This window comes from Podarcis cretensis (genome assembly GCF_951804945.1).
Source record: "Podarcis cretensis genome assembly, chromosome: 2".
NCBI lineage: Eukaryota > Metazoa > Chordata > Lepidosauria > Squamata > Lacertidae > Podarcis > Podarcis cretensis.
This window is the reverse complement of record NC_137171.1, coordinates 106,084,250-106,106,113: the sequence shown is the minus strand read 5'-3', so window position 1 is coordinate 106,106,113 and position 21,864 is coordinate 106,084,250. Positions and strand designations below refer to the sequence as shown.

Genomic DNA, 21,864 nt, shown 5'->3' with positions numbered 1-21,864 from the left:
TTTAACGGGAGTGAGCGGTATGCTGAGGCCTGCTGCTCAGAGTCCCTGCTTTTCTCCTGGCTGCAGCACGCCGGGCGCAACGAAACCTTGGCTTGTCCTGTCGGCGATACCCAGGTGTGTGGTTTGTTTGGAGAGACGTGAACCTTGTGCCCCAGGTTCAGACGATCTGATAAGCCAAAGTGTTGCTGTCTTGCTGGCATAGCCAAGAGCAGGGGAAGTGAGGATTTTGGAGCAGCGTGTTGCCAGCACATTGATCCATTAAACCATAGTTAAACATTCTGAAGTTAAACAAGACAAATGAACCAGGCTAAAGAAAAGACAAACGTTTGAACAGGCAAAGGTGTACAGACTGAAGAAACAGACCTTCTAATTCAAACTACAGTGGTACCTCGGGTTACAGGTGCTTCAGGTTACAGACGCTTCAGGTTACAGACTCCACTAACCCAGAAATAGTGCCTCGGGTTAAGAACTTCGCTTCAGGATGAGAACAGAAATCGCGCGGTGGTGGGATGGCGGCAGCGGGAGCCCCCATTAGCTAAAATGGTACCTCAAGTTAAGAACAGTTTCAGGTTAAGAACGGACCTCCAGAACGAATTAAGTTCTTAACCCGAGGTACCACTGTACTAAAGTACTCTATGGAAAAAAACTGTTCCTAGTAATGTTTTGTGCAACCCGTTGAAGATGGGAAGAGTGGCAGACACTCAGCTTAACTTGATTCATCTTCTGTGGTCAAAATGTCTATTTCTTAAAAAAGCAGAAGTCATAATGTGCTTTTTAAAAAAAGTATAGAGTGTATTCAGTCGTTTTGTTCCTTTCCGAAGTACTTTCTGGTGCTGTTTTATCGCGTGATGTATTTCCTTGCCGCTGAGTAGCATTCCTTCATTTTTCGAACACTGCAGCTACTGTGTGCTTGTGCTTTCCCAGAACATTGAATTCTTTTTAAGCGTGCGTGGGAAAGTACAGGGGAAGAGGATGTATGTTAAAGAACTGTTCAGTGACTTCTAGGCAGAAGAGGGAAGTTAGTGATTGCAGAATTTTGTCAAGTGGGTTTCAGATACAAATGGAGCAAGAATTCCATTAAGGCATTCTCGTGGACGGTAATATGCAGAACAAATGGCGCAGTTAAGTAATTTTGGCAGCAAGGCATTATGATCTTATTGGTCCCTCCTCCTTTAGGGAGAAATTAAGTATTATTTCACATTGCTTCAAAACGTAGTAAACCAGCTGTGCTGTGTTTGGGGGCTCTCCTCATTCGGCAAAGTCCCACCCTGATGATTCCAACAAAACAAGCCAGTAGAACTACAATGACTACCTTGTGCCTGTTCTCTGTGTGTGGTGTACCAAATTTTCAGTACAATAGACTATTGGAGAGAAGTCCATTCATTTTAAGTCCTTTAAATGGATTTCATATATATAACAAATATTGTTTTTTTTTTAATAAATTTTTTATTGAGTTTTCACATTTTATAAACACAAACACACACACACAGACAAAGACAACACATATAAAGTTTCATATCCTTACTTTCCTAACCCCAGTTCTTGACCTCCCCCCACCCCCCCTTCATACATCCTAATTCAATTAAATTAGCTCAGCAAGTTCATATCTCTCATCCTTTACATATTATTATTATATATATATATTTTTAAAGAAATACTTAATTCTTATTACTTGGCCAAATTTTACTTATCCAATTTTCTTATAAATATTAAATCCTTTTCTAAGGTCGACTCAAATTTCTTCCACGAATTTCCCTTTTATCTTAAAAATAGGTCATAATAATCAAACACAAAGGTCATAAACATTTTTTTTAAAAAAAAATTCTTTCCCCCCCCCCGCCCCGGTTTCTGTCCCTTCCCAATGTCCCCACAAAAACAGTTTTTAGCCTGGATTCCTCACATCTGAGGCCTTTAAATCTCTGTCATTCTCTCTCTGCCGATTTTGTTGGTAGCCCTCTTTGTTGGTCATCGGGTCTCGAAGGAGTTCTAGCTCAGTCTCGTCAGATTTTCTTCCATCCAAAGTACTTGGTACCAGCTGCTGCGAAAGGTCAGCTAATCTTCCATACTCAAAGAGGAAGCCCCAATCATATTTCTTGCTTCTTTTAAATTCAAATATTCCAAGTGTTCCAGGGGCTTCCTCCCTCCTCTTTCGCATCTTTCGCAGATTTGTAATCCAAAGGTCTTCTTCTTTATGTTCTGACAATGTAGGCTTCTGGTTGGTACTCTCCATCTGTACTGGCCCTTGTTCCCTCTCCTCCTGTTCCGAAGTTATCTCTTCTAATTCAGCTGTAGATTTTTTCCCGGTCAAATCCATTGTGCATTCAGCAGAGTCACTTATTTTAGACTTCAAGGTTATAAGTTGTTTATTCATAGCCGTAGTCTGCTCCTGCAACTTTCCCACGAGAAAAAACATTCTTTCTATCTCTGCCTGTAGTTTTCCATCTGCAGCCATTGTAGTGTTTCAATGTTTCCCCTAGGGGGATTCTGGTTACTTAATAGTTTTTTCCCAACAGTCCGTTACTTTGTTATTTCACTACTTTGTTCCCAACCAGTTTAATTCAAATATAACAAATTTAGTCCAGAAAGGTGTTAAATATTAAGATTTTTAACTTTCACTGCCCGTTTGACAGCTCCTTTGACAGCTGTCAAACTCCTTGTTCCTTTTTCTCCAGCTCACATACAGGACACTCCCGGGTCTGGGGGGGGTTTAGACAAAGGCTTCTAAAATTCCACTCTTACTCTCCAGCACAAATCTTCTTCTGTCAAATTCATGAAAATATTATCTTTAAAAAAAAACCAAAAAGAAAAAACTCTCCACCTTAGTTCTCCGATCCTTGCTTTAAATCTTCTGTAAGCAGGGGGGTGCGGACTTCCCTTTAGCACATCCCCCGATCGTACCGAATTCAAAGGTAGAAATTTTAAAGTCCAAATTCCATTTTACTCACGGATTAATTAAAGTCCGAATTTCAGGGAAGAAAGTCAGCGGTCTCCGGCCATGGCTCGCGGCTTCGCTCCACTGCAGTAGCGGTCCACTCACAGCACCACGCCGCTCCCCGTACCCTCTCCGCAGCCTTTAAAAAGGCTCTTCGTGGGTCGGGGGGGCGCTTTAGGTGCCCGCCGAGTCACCAAGTCCGCAGGCTTCAGCGCCTGCGGTTTCTGAGGATCCCCGCGTCGCCGTCACGGTAGAACCCTTCTCCAGCGGAGCCGATTCCCTCTGGAGCTCGGAGGGAATCCGCCATTAACCAGATCGCGCTAACCCGGAAGTCATATATATAACAAATATTGATTCTTTTTCTATACTGATGTGAAGAGATGGTTTGTATTTCAAAAGTACTGCTATCTCCAGGGTGGTTTTAAAGATCAGCACTGGGCATTTTTAGATTCAAGGATCACTTTATTTACATTCATATCCTGTCTTTTGACACACTGTGGCTCAACGAACAAGATAAAATACAGCGTAGCTCAGTCCTATAAAACACAAAAGAAGATAAAACCAGCAATTTAACCACTGGTTAAAACAGTAATGGCAGTAGATTAAAAAAAGGAAAAAAAATCTGTTTGACAAGCCAACGTCTTCATTGCAAAGCAGACTGTAATATATGTGTCAGTTCAGCAGGATGGTGATAGTAAATCACTGCCTGAGAAGTGAATGAGCTCAGCAAAAGTTTTTCTGGGGAAGGAAGAAGCAATTCTGTGGTACTTACTAATGTTGTGAACCTTCCTTCCTGTTTCCTCCGTATGGACTGATAATTCTTCGAAAAACAGCACATGAAAAAAACAAGTTTAAACAAACAAACAAAAAATAAGGGGGAACCACTTGGGCAACTGTTTAAGGCCCCCCACAACACCTTGCACTCCCCAGCAGGTTAAACTTGATGCTGATTCTGCTTAGGTGTCTTATACAATATTTTGAATTATGTGCATCTTGGAGACAACTTTTTTTTTTTTAAGCATCTGAGATACTTCCACTCCATTGCCCTGCCATTGTAAATATTGCCAATGTCATTTAGGCAGGCAGTGAAGTTATTCCTACGTATTGTGCAACACTGGGATGGCATAAATAGGTAGCAGTGCATTCTGACCTTAGCACTTCTTGTTTGCCCTGGGAACTGTAGGATCTTTGACCCTTTGCTTTTTGCATGAAGAGCAAGAATCAAATTCCGTTCAGGCCGGGAAGGCGTTTTGTAATTTCCGTTGCAAAATGAAATGACGACTCTTGCAGTCCATCCTCTTTCAGTTTCCCGAGAAAGGTTTTGCCATTGAGATACCATGCTGTCAGTCTTAAAACTGTACTTTCTTTGGCTAGTGGATTATTATAAAGCTTTAATCAGAATCACTGACTTCTGTATGTTGGGTCATTTTGTGGTGGGGCATTGCTGGACATGGTTCAAACTCCTAGTAGCAAAGGACTACAAAACAGCAGGTGGTGAAACCTGTCCTCTTTTTTTCAGCCTTTCTAGGAGAATTGAATTGTTCCTGCTGCTGCTGTTGTCTGTTTGCCATTATGTTTGAGATGCTGATATTTTATCTTGTTGTGCTGATTGATGGATGTTGTAGACCAGTGGTTCTCAACCTGTGGGTCCCCAGATGTTGTTGGACTACAACTTCCTTCAACCTTGAGTTCTGGCCTTGCTAGCTAGGGGTGATGGGAGTTGTAGTTCAACAACATCTGGGGACCCACAGGTTCAGAAAGGCTGTTGTAGACACTTCAGCGTTATTGAGACTGAAAAGCTTTCTATATGTGTACACACACACACACACACACACACACACAACTATCTTTTGAATCCTGGTGGTGGTTGTGGCAGGTGGTTGGAGCAGGTAGCCAAGGTCTGTGCTCGGCTTACTGCTTGTGGTGTGTTTGCAGGGGGGCAAGAAGCCGTAAACCTGGGTTCAGACATCATGGCAAGCCAGATTCTGCCTTGTTTCTCAGCAGTCCTGCAGCAGTACGAGCATGGGACGAGCAGAGCAAGAACATTTCAATAGCTTGCATAAGTGGGCTGCTCATTCACATTAAACTATGGTTTGTTTTTAACTGTGCTTTGACATCCAAACCAGGCCTTTTAGTGTATTTAGGAATAACATTTTGGAGGTCCCAAGTCACATGGTCCTTAGATTGGTCTCAGCTAGGGGCAGGGCTTTTTCAGTACTGGCCCCAACTTAGTGGAACACTCTGTCACAAGAGACTAGGGCCCTGTGGGATTTGACATCTTTCCGCAGGGCCTGCAAGACAGAGCTGTTCTGCCTGGCCTTTGGTTTGGACTCGGTCTAACCCTTATGTTTCCCTCCCCTTATGGTTTTGATCTATGGGCTACTTTTAAAATGAGGCTGCATTTCAAATTGCATTTTAACCTGTATTTTAAATTGGGGTCCCCCCCCCTTATTATGTTTTTACTGTAATTGTACTGGTGTTAGCCGCCTTGAGCCCGGCTCTGGCCGGGGTATAAATAAAATTTATTATTATTATTATTATTATTATTATTATTAACTAATCTGGGTACAAACTCAGGTATTTCTGGGTACATACTCAGGATTGCTTAATTCCCTCTGGTTTGGGTTTGTTAATGACCAAATTTCAGTTACATGTCAGTGGTTGTGTTTGAATGTCATGATTAAAGCATCGCTTACTATAGCATACCACGAAGGGAATGAGCTGCAGGGAGCTCCTCTTTCCTTTCTTCTTCTCTGGCAATGCTTGGATAAAAAAAGGGCTTTTGCTTCTGTTTTTGACCAGCATTTCATCTGAGCTCAATAAACCCTGGTTAATCTGAATTATGGTTTGCATTAAACAAGCCAACTTCAAACAATGGGTTATGAAGCTGACGTGTTTCAACCAAGTATAGCCAAGATTAGGCTTCATACCTAACCCTAAGCAGTGGTTAATCAAATATAGAAGTGAAAGTCTCTGTCGCTCCTCTGGGGGAAAGGGAAGTACATGAGGCCGTTTAATTGAATGGAAACTGACTGCTTAATGGGATTTTTATAGTAACTACTGCAGTTCTCTTACATTGTACCTCTTCTGCAACTTTTGTTTTTGAAGATATCTGCTCTCAGTCTACCTCTTCCTCCCAAAAAGTTGATTGGAAATATGGATCGTGAATTCATAGCTGAAAGACAGAAAGGACTCCAGAACTATCTCAATGCAATTACTTCCAATCACATTCTGTCCAACTGTGAATTGGTCAAGAAATTTTTGGATCCAAACAATTACTCTGTAAACTACACTGGTAAGTAGGCTATTTTGGAAATTTCTTTGCTTGTTTTCATTGGAAAGTCCTTCAGCCCAACAGTTAAGGCAGGAGGGCTTCACCCTTCTCCTTTTTTGGGGTTGGAGGATCAATCCACATTGCCCACTATAGCTCCTAAGGAGTTACCCTTCTTCCATAATAGTGCAAGGGCTTGAAACAGTTGACTTCCGACTGAAATCTGTGCCTCCTTGTCAAAGAGAGGAGGGGATAATACAGGTGGAGGGAAGCTGAACTTACTGCCATGGACTGCAGTCTAGGGGGTCCCAAGTTTGGGACACTGAAATTCTCTTCTTAAGGCTGGTGCTTACTTAGTAGACATGCAAAGGATTGCCTTGTAAAAGTGTTTAAAACTGAGTGCAGGATTGCAGCCTCAGAATACAGTGGTACCTCAGGTTGCATACGCTTCAGGTTACATACGCTTCAGGTTAAAGACTCCGCTAACCCAGAAATAGTGCTTCAGGTTAAGAACTTTGCTTCAGGATGAGAACAGAAATTGGGCTTGGGCGGCACGGCAGCAGCTGGAGGCCCCATTAGCTAAAGTGGTGCTTCAGGTTAAGAACAGTTTCAGGTTAAGTACGGACCTCCGGAACGAATTAAGTACTTAACCTGAGGTACCACTGTACTTGAGACATCTTCTGAATTCAGGAGACTGGGAACTTGAAAGTGGTGCATGTCACAGCCTGGCAATATAGTTTTGATGTATTTCCTGGAGGAAGTGATGAGCAGTTCAAAGCAAAAGCATTTATACCTGCAGCTCTCTGTTTAAAAAAGAAAAGTGACTTTAAAGTGAGGAGCTCTGTAAACAACAACAACGACCCCATAATGTTAGTACAATTCAGCATTTATTTAGCACATGGTTGCCCTGGATTTCTGCCCCTGTTGGACCATAGCGCTTTAGCTGATCGTTTTACAAGTCTGTATTTTGACACTGGAGCAGCTGAACCAATGCTTATAGGTCCTTCATGAAGCAATTGTATAAGAGTCTTGCACACCTGGGGGACGCGGGTGGCGCTGTGGGTAAAAGCCTCAGCGCCTAGGACTTGCCGATCGAAAGGTCGGCGGTTCGAATCCCCGCGGTGGGGTGTGCGCTCCCGTCGTTCGGTCCCAGCGCCTGCCAACCTAGCAGTTCGAAAGCACCCCCGGGTGCAAGTAGATAAATAGGGACCGCTTACTGGCAGGAAGGTAAACGGCGTTTCCGTTTGCGGCTCTGGCTCGCCAGAGCAGCGATGTCACGCTGGCCACGTGACCCGGAAGTGTCTACGGACAGCGCTGGCCCCCGGCCTCTTGAGTGAGATGGGCGCACAACCCCAGAGTCTGTCAAGACTGGCCCGTACGGGCAGGGGTACCTTTACCTTTACCTTTTACCTTGCACACCTAGGACCAGCGCGTTCAATAGGCCATTGAAGCAGATCAATCATTTGCATAGAAAAAGAGATGATGAGGAGGAGGATGATAATACTGCTGCATATATACTATGATTTGAAGTTGGCTTATTTCCGCCAACTTGAGAACAGATTTACCACAGTTGTTCCATGTATGGATGACACAACAAGTGGCTGTTCATCTAAAGCAGATTCAAAACCACAGCTTTTGGCTTCTTGTGTCATCGGTTTGGCTACTGCCTGTGGTTTGTTAGGAGAGGAATAAACTATGAACCCTGGTTTTGGACAACATGAACCATGGTTTATCGTAATGATATGTGAACCAGGACATTGTTTTCTTCAGCGGCAAGGGCCTTCTGCAACACTGAGAAACTTCATCAAATTGTGTTCTAAGTGTTATTGGCAGTCCTGCCTCTGCAACTCTTCTGCCCAAGATTTGCTCATCTTCTGTGGGTGCAAGCAGGCTTTGGGTATGGGTAGTATTTTGCATTTCATGATTAATTAGCCAGACTTTCACAGCTTTCCCCACCTTATTAATCTGAGGGAATATTAGGACTACAGCAAGAGGCCCCCATACATTTCAAATCTAAACTAAGGAACTGAAAAGCGTCCTGTTCTTTCTTCAGCCCACCAGCTCATGGAAATGCCTGCTGCAGTAGCTGCCGTGTTCTTGTTAGGCTGTTCTGCTTAAACATTTCACAGCTCAAGGCCTCATCTCCCACTGCGCACCTCTTTCATCCTTAGAGATGAAACACCTGAGCACAGTGGGGCAACGTGAGAATGGAATGTTGTTTTTAACTTTTTATTTCCTCGGCTTCTCGCTGCCTACTGTGATGCAACCTTCCGTGCTGATTCACAGAATATTTGTCTTAATAGAAAACTGTAAACTAGGCACATAGCCATTTTGTGTGTGTGTGTGCGCGCGCGCACAAAAGGAAATGTAAAGAATAGCAAATATTCCTGACAAATGACAGAGAATATCCTTTTTGTAGGCTTAACAATGTCCTGGTACTTAAGAGAGACTTCTAAAGAGATTACAGTCCTTGGTTGACTCTTACTTCAGAAGTCAAATATTTTTTTTTATCCAGCACATCTGATTTCACACATTATACAGATGCTTGTGTCCTTTTTCCAGTGCGCCCCTCACCCACCAACTCAGACAAGGGCCAGTCAAGAAGGGTAGGGTTATTTGGCCAGAGCCTCAGATTTAGAAACCTGTTAACTTTGGGGCATTTGATAAGTTTCACAACTTGTTTTTGTGAGCATCAGACACAAACACATTGCTTAGACCTGCAAATTTGAGCAGAAATAGATGTGACATGGTAAAAAACTTTTTTGTTGTTGTTACTTGAAAAAGGTTTTATTAACATTTATGAATATTTAAAATCTATCTGTTCTAGTGGCAGAATATTTTGGTGTCTTGTTTTATTTCCATATGTCATTTTGTTGTTGTTGTTGTTGTTGTTGTTGTTGTTGTGGCTAAGGACCTCAAAAGCCTGAAATGACCTAGGCCTCTCTGGACCTCTGAAAGGGCCTCACACGGAAAGCTACCAGGGTTGTTAAGGTAAAGGTAAAGGTACCCCTGCCCGTACGGGCCAGTCTTGCCAGACTCTGGGGTTGGTGCGCCCATCTCACTCAAGAGGCCGGGGGCCAGCGCTGTCCGGAGACACTTCCGGGTCACGTGGCCAGCGTGACATCGCTGCTCTGGCGAGCCAGAGCCGCACACGGAAACGCCGTTTACCTTCCCGCCAGTAAGCGGTCCCTATTTATCTACTTGCACCCGGGGGTGCTTTCGAACTGCTAGGTTGGCAGGCGCTGGGACCGAGCAACGGGAGCGCACCCCGCCGCAGGGATTCAAACCGCCGACCTTTCGATCGGCAAGCCCTAGGCGCTGAGGCTTTAACCCACAGCGCCACCTGCGTCCTACCAGGGTTGTTAGATGTTGACAATTAGGATTGGCGTTCCTGATTTCAACACCAGGCTACCTTGAGAGAAAAAATATTTTATCTAAGGCAGGGATGGGGAACCTGTGAGTCTCCAGATATTATTGAACTCCAGCTCCTACCATCCCTGTCAATCATCCATTCTCTCTGGGACTGATGGGAGTTGTAGTCCAGCAATAGCTAGAGGACCACAGGTTCCTCACCCCTGATCTAGGGACTCCTCTTCTTAAATAGAGTGTTTTAGTCTTTGCTGAGTTTTGCCCTCACAGAAGCCTACCAATAGCCTCTTTTTGGTGGTGGGATTGTCACCTGTTATACCCTTATAAAATATTTACTTTGTGGTGCCTAGTAAGGTAAAGGTAAAGGTACCCCTGCCCGTACGGGCCAGTCTTGACAGACTCTAGGGTTGTGCGCTCATCTCACTCTAGAGGCCAGGAGCCAGCGCTGTCCGCAGACACTTCTGGGTCACGTGGCAAGCGTGACGAAGCTGCTCTGACGAACCGGCACCAGAGCAGCACACGGAAACGCTGTTTACCTTCCCGCTATAAAGCGGTACCTATTTATCTACTTGCTCTTAAGGGTGCTTTCGAACTGCTAGGTGGGCAGGAGGTGGGACCGAATGACGGGAGCTCACCCCGCCGCGGGGATTCGAACCGCCGACCATGCGATCGGCAAGTCCTAGGCGCTGAGGTTTTACCCACAGCACCGCCCGCGTCCCTGTGGTGCCTAGTACCCTGGTTTTAAATAAAATCCCAGGAAGTGTGTGTATTTAAGTTGAACTAGAGTGGGAAAGAACCTTCTGAGGAGACACCCTCTCTTGTGCGAAAAGGTAACAGCTTCACCACTGACACTTGTTAATATGTGTACCTAACGGCTACCCAAAATTCTCTTTGCAGAGATTGCCTTACAGCACGTTTCGATGTTCTTTCGGTCAGAGCCAAAGTGGGAAGTGGTGGAACCGCTAAAGGATATCGGTAAGAGTTTTTTGTTCGCTAGGGAAAGCGATTGCGCCACAAACCACAGAAATGTGCTGTCGGCTTATCCAACCCAACTGAGTGTCCTCTGCATAGCTGCAGCAACGACCCATCCCAAGGTTTAAGGGCCAAAACTCGACATGATACCTTCATGGAAATATCAGGCTCGCAGAGGGATTTTGTTCTCTGCCGTGATCTGATTGCACTAGTAGAAGCATTCTTTGCAATGTAAACAAGGGGCAGAGGGCATGGTTAAATTCCTCTACCCTTCCCTCCTAGTCTTGATCCAGATTGCCCCCCTCCAGGCCTTCTGTTTACTTAAAAAATAATAATCATGCAGTTGCTAATTTAGTCCTCCTCTAGTTTAGCCTTCCGTAAAAGCTTTTTCCAGCCTTCTAAGTGGTAATGGCAGAGACTGAATCTAGGCCCTTTTCATGTGCCATGTCACCTTGACCATTAACTTGTGTCATATATTAAGTTGGCGATGATGATCAAACTGTGGACCCTGATGTGTTTCTGGATTGGTTCCCCCTGTTTACCAGACGTTTACCGCTGTGTGTCAGAACAGTTTGAGGCCCTTTTCAAGAGACAGACCCCGCCCCCCGTTATGCTTAAATTTTATTCAAATGCACATTCCATGCACACACCTCTATATTAATATTTAAAACTTGAAAATGAATTAGAAAGTTTGTTTCATGTAAACTTCTGATTCTTTGCGTTTTCTTTTGTAAACGAAGAAAGTAAGGCTTGAAAGATAGTTTCCACAAGTGGCTTTTGAGAGGTGGAAGTGAGTTTATACATAGGCGTGTCCCACTTCAGACTATTTAGAGAGAACCAGTACCTTTTTTTTTCTTAAAAAAATGTTTAGGGGTACTCTCATTTTGACTCAAGAAAATCACCATTTTTTTCAAATCGGGAAAAATAAATATAGTAAATGGGCAAAAGCACAAAGATTCACAAAATGTTTAGGGGTATGCGTACCCCTGCGCCCCCCCCCCCCAGAAAAAAGCACTGGGGAGAACAATCATGAATCAGCCTGTAACACAAGTTAATCAAAATGTTAATTTTTAAGTACCCCCCCACAATTTAATGCAATAGTGCATTTGTACAGTTGATAGTGAAAAGTCCCTTTCCTTTTTATTTGAGACAGTGAAACAATGAGGTCGTATTGGAACAGACTTTCCAAACTAATTGGTGTTTATAGAAAACACAGAATTGCTGCAGGAGAATTGGGGTCATGTTGGGTGCACGCCTGGCCAATCTGCTTATCTGAACGTGGCTTGTGTAGAAAATGAAAACCCTGATTTGGCAACTTCAATCAAACTATTGGTAATCACGTGGCTGTTTTCTTTTTTTAGGGTGGAGGATACGGAAGAAATATTTCTTAATGAAGATTAAAAATCAACCAAAGGAGCGGCTAGCGTTGAGCTGGGCAAGTTTCACTTTTGGGAGCCATTGTGGTGCTTCGATTACAGTGTGTGCCTGTTCTTTTAATCAGTGTGTGGTGTTTTTTTGAGTAACGTAGTCATTGTATTTCCAGGCTGACCTGGGCCCTGACAAGTATCTGTCTGACAAAGATCTTCAGTGCGCTGTGAAACTTCTTTCTTCTTGTTCTGTGAGTAGTTTCTTTAATTGTTACTTTTAATCCACATACTTTCCTTGGTCGAACACAAAACTTCACAAAAGTCAGTAGTGCACAGAGGTGATCGTATCTCATCTTGATTTCAAACCCTGGCCCTTGGGCTACCTACCACCCATGCATCGTTCTTAAACTGGATGGGCATTTAAAGCAGTTTTCATTAGCTGTGAATCTCCCTGTCACAGCCGGTTAGGAGTTTATTTTGAGCATTCTCTTTTTGTTAAGTAAATAAAAGAAATACACTTTATTGCAGGTTTTTCCCTTTGTGTTTTGTTTTTTTAAATACGTTTTTACTGCAATATTTTCTTGGGTAACAGTAGAACATGCTTCCTCCACCTCGGCCCTCCAGATGTTTTGAGACTACAGTTCCCATCATCCCTGACCACTGGTCCTGCTAGCTAGGGATCATGGGAGTTGTAGGCCAAAAACACCTGGAGGGCTGAGGTTGAGGAAGCCTGCAGTTGAACATACAGTGTCCCTGTTTTCAAGTCGTAAACTCCGTCATACTCAGAGAGCGAGACATTTCTGTTATAGGCAATAAGGGGCTGAGGGAAAAAAGAAGTCGGAAGAGAGAGGGGAGGAAGGGGGAGGCAGTAAAAGTTCATTGCTCTCCCCGTTTGGGATCCCCAGCAACTGGCAATTCTGCCTTTCAGCAGTTAAAGTGAAACATAGCCATCTGGGCTAGTAGCCATTAAAGAAAGCTGCATTGAAGACTTGTGCATGCTTATTCAAAAGCAAGCCCCACTGTGTTAATGGGGATTTTAACTGTGTGGATTGGGTAAAATGAGGTGTACAACCATAAGCTCTACAGGAACAAAACAAGTTTATTTGTGAGCTAATTTGTGCAAACAAATGAACTACCGTCATGGTTTTATCCCAAACACCATGTGCAATAGTAACCTTGTACAGTGGTACCTCTGGTTACGTACTTAATTCGTTCCGGAGTTCCATTCTTAACCTGAAACCGTTCTTAACCTGAAGCACCACTTTAGCTAATGGGGCCTCCTGCTGCCGCCGCGCCACTGGAGCACGATTTCTGTTCTCATCTTGAAGCAAAGTTCTTAACCTGAAGCACTATTTCTGGGTTAGCGGAGTCTGTTACCTGAAGCGTATGTAACCTGAATCGTATGTAACCTGAGGTACCACTGTATGCCCTTCTCTTTTATCACTTTAGGTACTTATTTACAATGCAATAGAAGCTCCTGAGGGTGTTGTTTGGTTTATCCCTGTAAGCAAACACATTTCAGAGTTGCCACAAAAAACCTGATTGTCATGTTCAAAATTTAAACAAAAGTAAAGGTCTCTGCTGGGAAACGCTAATCCTTTAAATGTGAGCAATTGGCCGTGCACAAATTTCTCTAGAACACACAGCAGTGTTTTTGCCAGGACATCTCTCACTCTTTTGAGCAGGCTTTGGTGTTTGCTGCATACTGGGGGGGAAACTGATCATGCAACAATCTTCTTAACTTACCGTGTGCAGAATGTGCCTGGAACTTAGTCATGTGAAAGAGTGAGTTGTGTTTGGTACAATGAATGTTCAACAAAATCAGGGGTGTTTTATCGAGCAACAGACTGGCTCAGTAAAGCCCCATTCGGACTGTCATCTTAATCATCCCTTCCCCTAACTTGGTGCCTTCCAGATGTTCTTAACCATAAGGTTGAAAGGACTCCATACTCCCCATCACTGGTTTAGATCACTGTGAAGACTGTACTTGCACATTGAACTTGGTGGGACTTAGGATCAGAACGTTAGAAAACTTAAATGTGTTCTCTCCCTTTTTTAAAAAACAGCATCCCTATATTTACAAAGTCACTTTTGCAATGGCCAATGAATCTTCTGCACTGGTAATAAGACCCTTCAGCGAAAAAGGAACACTCAAAGACCTGATATATAAGGTAGGGTTAAGTATGCTCTCGAGGCGTAATGTTTTCAAGGTACATAAGTAACGTGGACTTGACGTATTTGCAGAGCGTATTTTTTAGGTCTGCAACATTGAATAAATCTAAAGAACCATTTTGCTTGCATGCTATATATATATATATGTGTGTGTGTGTGTATATATATATATATATATATATATATATATATATATATATATCCCTAGTAACTGGACAGCAGATTTTTACAACATAGTATGGTGTAGATATTTTTTTTAACGAAGTTCTTATAAGTGCCAAGCACCAAGCTAAGAGGCATTTTCGGCATTTTTGACTTCTCTTGCTCACACACAAGAGGGGTGGGGTGTTCCTCTTCTAAGATGTTGCCTGCTAGAAGACCTGCATCTAAAATCAAGGAAAAGGATGCCTTGCTTCAGAACTATTGTTTTACTCACATGCAAATGTTATTACTTAGGATTGTATCCAACTCAAGTTCTACTCGAGAGTGGATCAGTTGAAATGATGCATCTAAGTTGTCTATTAATTTCATTAGGTCTACTCTTAGCAGGACTATCATTGGACACAACCCTTAGACTGCAGCTCATGTGATTAATTCCCTAAAGATTTCTTTAATCAGGGACCTGCCCTAATATTTTCTTAGTGCACGCAAGGGGAAAAATTTTTTTAAAGAATTGAAATGCCTTGCGCTGATGTGATAACTTCTGTGATGTTTGAGATTAAAAACAAAATTGCTGTTACGCTTATTACAGGCGAAGCCAAAAGATCCATTTCTGAAGAAGTACTGCAACCCGAAGAAAATTCAGGGTCTTGAACTTCAGCAAATTAAAACGTTCGGCAGACAAATTCTAGAGGTACAGGATTTTTTTTTTTATTGTCTAAAATAGATTTGCTGTTAAGGCAGGCAATCCACTTGAAGTTCTAAACAGCAACAAAAAGTGTTATCTGAAACCCAAATCAGCTGTTAATGTTTTTCCATGTGTGCTAGAAGTGCCACATTGGAATGCAAAATCTGAATGAATTTTCCAAAGGAAAATGGGTGAGGTATGACTGTATGCATGCAGGTAGAGGAGACTCTAGCCTTGCTTGCATTTTGTTCCTGTAAAATGTTCCTGGGGTGCAGGTGCAAAGCACACCTTACCTGGGAAAGGGACCTACTTTTTGCCATGTGGAAGCCAATCTGTTTTGAAAGAAGCAGTCCCTCAATACATGCCTAAGATCAACGGCATTCGACTGTTTTGAGTCCACGACTCCCTTGACCAACTACATTCTTTCTGTGTCACCCTGTGAGGCTCCTTCAGGAGCCCAGTTATGTCACCCCTTGCCTGCAGAGCTGGCAGCCTCTCACCCTTTTTCAAACACCCTCCCTTGTGAGGTGTTCCCTCAGCCTCCTCTCCTTGGGAGTCCTCCGGGCAGCTGCTGCTACCATCCCTGGTCTCTGAGCTGCCCTGCCCCCCACCCCAAAGAGAGGTGCCTCCTCACACTGCCCCACAGGGGCCTGGGACTTGTCGGTCCATTCCCAACGGCAAGGGTTGGCAGACTGGCTAGCTGTGCTCCCTCATCCACTTGCTTGCTTACTCCAAGGCCATCTCAGTTCCTGGCAACCAGCACCCCCTGGCCAGCCCCAGAGGCACCATTCTCCTGGGGAGCTTGTAGCCAGGGCAGCTGCAACAAACAGATGTGGAAGCCTTGGGGAGGCAGAGACGCAAGAGGGCATCAGAGGAGGGAAGGAAGGAAAGAGGGCCAGAGGGCCAGTGTGGTGTAGTGGTTAAGAGCGATAGACCCGTAATCTGGTGAACCGGGTTCATGTCTCCGCTCCTCCACATGCAGCTGCTGGGTGACCTTGGGCTAGTCACACTTCTCTGAAGTCTCTGAGCCTCACTCACCTCACAGAGTGTTTGTAGTGGGGGAGGAAGGGAAAGGAGAATGTTAGCCACTTTGAGACTCCTGAAGGGGAGTGATAAAGTGGGATATCAAATCCAAACTCCTCCTCCTCCTCCTCTGACCATCATTCACGGCACACTGATTGGAAACCACAGCCTAAGATCATTGGAAGTTCCAGTTACAGATAGGTAGCCGTGTTGGTCTGCCATAGTCAAAACAAAATAAAAAAATTCCTTCCAGTAGCACCTTAAAGACCAACTAAGTTAGTACTTGGTATGAGCTTTCGTGTGCATGGTATCTGAAGAAGTGTGCATGCACACGAAAGCTCATACCAAGTACTAACTTAGTTGGTCTTTAAGGTGCTACTGGAAGGAATTTTTTTATTTTGTTTTGATCATTGGAAGTGTGCTAGATGCAGTACGTGGCCAAAAAATGCAAAATGTGCGGGGATGTTCAGGGTGGCGGGAGAGGATATATTGTTTATTCATATCCTTCCTTACTTGTGCTAGCAAGTTCCTTATGTAGCAGAGTTACATTCCCCTTCTCACGCACAGCAGAAAGCTGGTTGTAGGCTTGTTAGAACCTCTTACTATTATGCCGTTCAATCTGCCGCAGATTGAATTGTACGTTCCTGGTAAGTTCCCTCAGATCCCTCTTAAAAGAATAATGACACCACAATCCTATTCTTAGTCAACAAAAAGTAAGTTTACTCACGTTCAGGCAGTACACAGTATGATTCCTGAAGGCAGGCTTAAAGTTACAAATAGCAACATGTGGATTTACCACATATGGGGGAAGGTCCCTGTGCAAGCCAACAGAGCAGTCCTAGCTGGAAGCAGACAAATGGAGAAAGAGAAAAAAGGGGGGTGGGAGCTGCGTGACTCTTCCTTTTGTTACCTGGACAGGTAGGGTCACAGCCACCTCTGGTCACATGCAAGAGGAAGGATGCTCCAGGCCAGGAGGAACAGGAATTTCGACTGGCTGGACCGATTATATCCTTGCATGTCCACTCTAGCATTACAAAGAATGTTGTACTTGACTGCTCCCCGTGGATCAAATCCCACAAAATGCAGATGTGCACCTTGTGAGTTCGAGGTGGCTTGAGAAGGGTGGGAAGGTATTTAAGCAAATCTGTAGCATCCGAAAGGGGAGTGGAAGGGCTATTGGATAGTAATAACAGAAGCATCAAAGGCAGTTGGGCAGGGGAAGTGTGAATAGGGCTTGTACCCATCACAGAACGAAAGCCCCCAATTAATGCCCTTTGGGATGTGTGGGAGGGTGTGGGATACACCCTTGGACAGGCATTTAATAGATCTTGGCAAGGGAACTAATTTCCTCAAACTAAAACATCTGTGTGCTTGGTCTCCCAGGTCTTAAAATTCTTGCACGAAAAAGGATTTCCATACGGCCACCTCCATGCTTCCAATGTCATGATGGATGGGGACACATGCAGGTTACTGGATTTGGAGAATTCGCTGCTGGGGCTCCCCTCCTTCTACCGGTCCTACTTCACACAGTTCCGCAAAATTAATGTACGTCGAGGCAAGCATCTTTGTTTGTGGGAATCCGTTATAGATGTCATATGTTGAAATAGTCACCTTATTTAAGAAGAAAAGCTTTTCAGTAATGCTATGAGAGAAGCTTAATAGAAAGATGTTTAAAGGATGTTTGGAAACACAGCAATATGTGTTGTTTTTTGTTTTGTTTTGTTACAAGAGCTAGTTAGCACTTCTTTTTCTGGGAAGAAAGAAGAGGAGAAATGGAGGGTGGCACCAAAAACCAGAAGGGAGAAACCCCTGACTTGTTCTGGTTTTGTTTTCCTAGAGGGAAAGGGAGAACGATAAGCCAACTCTGAAATGCTGAAACCTTGCAGTACGTAGTTGGCTTTTTCAGATAAATATTATATTGCACAATAAATGTACAGTTGCTACTCCTTTGCTACAGTGTCTTTTCAGCAAAGAAGGGCATTTGTGAATACCACATACAGTGGTACCTTGGAAGTCGAATGGAATCCGTTCCGGAAATCCGTTTGACTTCCAAATCGTTCGGAAACCAAGGCACTGCTTCTGATTGGCTGCAGGAAGCTCCTGCAGCCAATCAGAAGTTGCAGAAGTCACGTCAGATGTTCGGGTTCCAGAGAACATTCAGAAACTGGAACAATCACTTCCAGTTTTTGATTGTTTGGGAGCCAAAACGTTCATGTACCAAGGCATTTGAAAACCAAGGTATGACTGTATTGTAGTACTGGTGCTGTAAACTTGTGAGTAGAGTACCAATGGATTATCCTGGAGGGGGTGGGGTCTTGTTTTATCACTTGGAAAAGCTCCCCTCTCTATTATAATGTCAAAATTAACATCACTTATCCGATGGGATCTCTGCCATATTGGTAGTCCTGAAAATACCTTGTGGAACAAGTTGGATCTTACTGTTTTCAAAAATTGTTACCTAGTTGTTTTGAGTTTGCTTGAGACATGAACTTGCAATATGACCAGTCAGCAGAGAGGCTGTTTTGTGTCTGTCCCAAATCACAGTTCCCTAAACAGTTCCCTTGCTAATCCTCCTGTGGCTCGATCTTAACCCATGTCTGCTCAGAACTAAGTCCTGTTGAGTTCAATGGGACAGACTCCCAGGTAAGTGTGTATAGGAATGTAACCTTAATTCATGTAATTCATGCTTGCCGTTGGCGGTTATTCATTTTGCAGCAAGTACACGCAGGAAGTAAAGATTCATTACAAGCGCAGGATCGCTGATGCCAGTGGAGAGTAGGGTTCATGTGATAATCACGTGATATTTTAAGCAAGCTGTCTCTCCCTCCCATTTCTTTTCGCAGACTTTAGAAAGTGTTGATGTGCATTGCTTTGGTCACTTACTGTACGAAATGACCTACGGGAGACCCCCAGATTCTGTTCCAGTGGACAGCTTCCCCCCTGCACCATCCACATCTGTAGGTGAGTGCAGGTTGCTGCTCAAAGCAACATTTCGGCCTAGTTCAAACGAAAACTCTGATTGTTTGCGTTTCTTCTACATTTCTCACCTTCAACTTAACTTCTGTATTTCTCACCCCTTCAGTAACTGTACTGGAATCCATTCTTTCTCCCGAAGCCATGAAGAACAGCATGCCTACAGTCTCCCGGCTCTTACAAATGCCGTAAGTCCCTATTTGTTCACCCTGTACAGGCTAGTCACTCCCAACTGGCTTCGAGTGACTCATGGAACCACATGTTTGAACATCCGCTGTATAGTTTTGAAAGTTGCTTTGTTCGCTGTGCATTCGGATGCCATCACCACATTTTGTGTGGTAGTTCCTGGGATCACAGAGCCATAGCTGTCAACTGTCCCTTATTTGGCGGTAAAGTCCCTTATCCCAGCTCTGTGTCTCGCTGCTGTCCCCTATTGATGATGTCCCTTAAATTTCCCGGGTTTCAAAGGAAGCAGCTCCTCTCCCTCCCTCCCTGCCGGCCAGGGAGGAGGGAGGCTCCAACTGTGTTGCTTGGCTGCGTTGCTCACCCAATAAGGAGTCTAAGAACGACTGGGGGGTGGAGCTTGCATGCCTTGTACTGATCAAATCAGCCACATTGCCTGGGGACTTGCCTTTGCTCAGCGCTTCCCAGTGGAGAGGTGACAGTGGTTTTCCTTGCTGCATCCCCTTTGCCGGGTTGCTGCGCTGTGGGAACCACCGCTTGAGGCTTCGTTTGGCTGCTGGCTGGGCTTTCTGCCTTTGGCTCAGAGGGGCTCAGAAGTTGAACATACCTGTGCCTGGAAAATCCCTTATTTTGGCTGCTGATCCCTTATTTTTGAGGCTGCTGGTTCCTTATTTTCAAATCTGTAAGTTGACAGCTATGCACAGAGCAGGTTTTTGTCTATCTGGATACAGTTGGGCGCCTTTTTGAGTCAGGCTGGTGGACTGAACCTTTTGAAATGGCACTGGTTTTGACCACTATTTTAAAAACTGCACTATTTTTTTCCCCATTTCTTAGAATTTCTGAGCAACACTGGGTCGCAGCTAAGTCTGGCTCCTTGGAATTGCTGTCTCCTGGTTTAGTCATTGCACGGCAAGCTATTTTTGCAAAGCAGCTCCTTACCTATTTGTACTAGTTTCCACTAAGCTGCTGGAGACTTGAGTTGAAAGGAGCTGCTTCACCCATATCTACCTTGCCATATGGAGCTTAATCCAATTAGCTGCAGTTCCTATTAGTCCAAGTGCAAAATTAAAAAACAACAACCCAGCAGTTAGGTAGGATGGTGCTGGCTGGCTGGATTTTGAATGTGCATTATCTGTTTGTTTTTTATTTCAGGTTATTCAGTGATGTCCTTTTAACAAATTCAGAAAAAACACAGTTTAAGGTACAGTTGAATTACATTGATGGCAATTTGCTTTTAATAGTATATTTTATCTAGCTGTCCCTTCCCAACTTTTCAGTCCTTGACACATTGCTACCTCCCCCTGGCCCCCACTTCCCCTAAGCCCAACAGACTTTTAGAGAATATCTGCATGAATGCCATGTTATAAATATTAGTCTCTGTCACCAAGCTGTGGACCTTTTTCTTTTCGCTTATCAGATCCCCACCAAGTTAAAAGAAGCATTGAAGATTGCCAAAGAATGCATAGAGAAAAGACTAGTAGAAGAACAGAAACAGGTAAGTTTTGAACCTCTTTCCATTAGTGCTGATGGTTTCTCAGACAAATACTGCTAATTATTATTATTATTATTTTGGGTTGATATTTTTATAATTATTTCATTTTATAATGTATATAAAGCAGAGAGAACTATTACAACAACATCTAATGGGGAAATGGTTTTTGAATTGGTAAACATTTGTAATCCTCTTTGCCCCCTAAGTCCTTTTCTTCTTCCATTAAAAGATTCATCAGCACAGAAGACTGACGAGAGCCCAATCTCATTATGGTTCAGAGGAAGAGAAAAAAAAGAGGAAGATCTTAGCACGAAAAGTAAGCAGCACTGGAATCTAAGATTAATAATAATAGTTCTCTGAGAATGGGAAAATAGTGTATACGCGATCATCCCATTTCAAACTGTATATAACAGGATACAAATGAAAGCAGCAGCAATATGTTAGGCAGCGATTCATCCCTGTTTAAAAACTTTATTAATAAATATAATGGGAAAATAGTTGTATTTATTAATAACATTTTAAAACAGGCATGGATAGCAGCCTAGCACATTGTTGTTTATCTCATTTATATATCTCTCTTCTGCCTAAGAAGATAGTGTCTTGGGATCATTCCATTTCTGTACTTGCAACAACTCTGTGAGAGAAGCTAGAGCTAGAATAAGAAGTTTTAGCTATACTGAAACTTCCTGGCTAAGGGGATTTCAACCCAGCTGTTCCTGATCCAAGTCTAGCATTTTGTACACTACCTCACAATGCGGTAACTTGTGGTAGATCTGTACCAACTCTGTGTGGGTGGTTGTGGAGATGAGTCTATGTCAAAAGACTTTGATGTGCATCCAACCCTCGAAAGTTCATAATGTGACTGTCTGGCGGGAGACAAACACAGGCTGAAATCTACCCTGCACAAAGGACTACGCTAATGGTTCAGTCTACATCCTGTCCACCACTGTGATGGCACATTTCTAAGCCAGATAATTATTCCTTCTCGCGGTAGTTTCTCATGGGAAAAATCTAAACCGGTGAGGGGAAGGTTCCGCTCATTTAAAGGACATTGTTCTCCTCCGTTAGCACGTTGAGGTAGTCAGAAGAATGGTCCCAGCTAACGCAACAAGAGGGGAAGATTCCAGTTCCAGGTCTCAACACTGCCTTTTGAAACGGTTGTCATGTTTCGACAATAGTAGTGAGCTCCAGTTGCCACTGTGCACTGAAGCTGTACCTGCAGTATTCTGAAAGGTGGTAATTGGTGAGGATTTGGGCGCCCTG

General features: G+C 43.7%; 1 protein-coding gene across 6 annotated transcripts in view; it reads left to right on the top strand.

Moving 5' to 3' along the window:
- PXK (PX domain containing serine/threonine kinase like) overlaps positions 1-21,864 on the top strand; it is a 51,027-nt gene that overhangs the window by 16,261 nt on the left and 12,902 nt on the right. For all 6 annotated transcript variants that reach the window (XM_079963246.1, XM_079963247.1, XM_079963244.1 and 3 more), the window contains exons 4-15: positions 6,041-6,227; positions 10,470-10,547; positions 11,906-11,979; positions 12,088-12,162; positions 13,978-14,082; positions 14,835-14,936; positions 17,337-17,498; positions 18,797-18,914; positions 19,036-19,114; positions 20,262-20,310; positions 20,527-20,604; positions 20,831-20,917. In XM_079963246.1, coding sequence (XP_079819372.1) covers positions 6,041-6,227; positions 10,470-10,547; positions 11,906-11,979; positions 12,088-12,162; positions 13,978-14,082; positions 14,835-14,936; positions 17,337-17,498; positions 18,797-18,914; positions 19,036-19,114; positions 20,262-20,310; positions 20,527-20,604; positions 20,831-20,917 — 1,194 coding nt within the window. The remainder of the gene's footprint in view (positions 1-6,040; positions 6,228-10,469; positions 10,548-11,905; positions 11,980-12,087; positions 12,163-13,977; positions 14,083-14,834; positions 14,937-17,336; positions 17,499-18,796; positions 18,915-19,035; positions 19,115-20,261; positions 20,311-20,526; positions 20,605-20,830; positions 20,918-21,864) is intronic.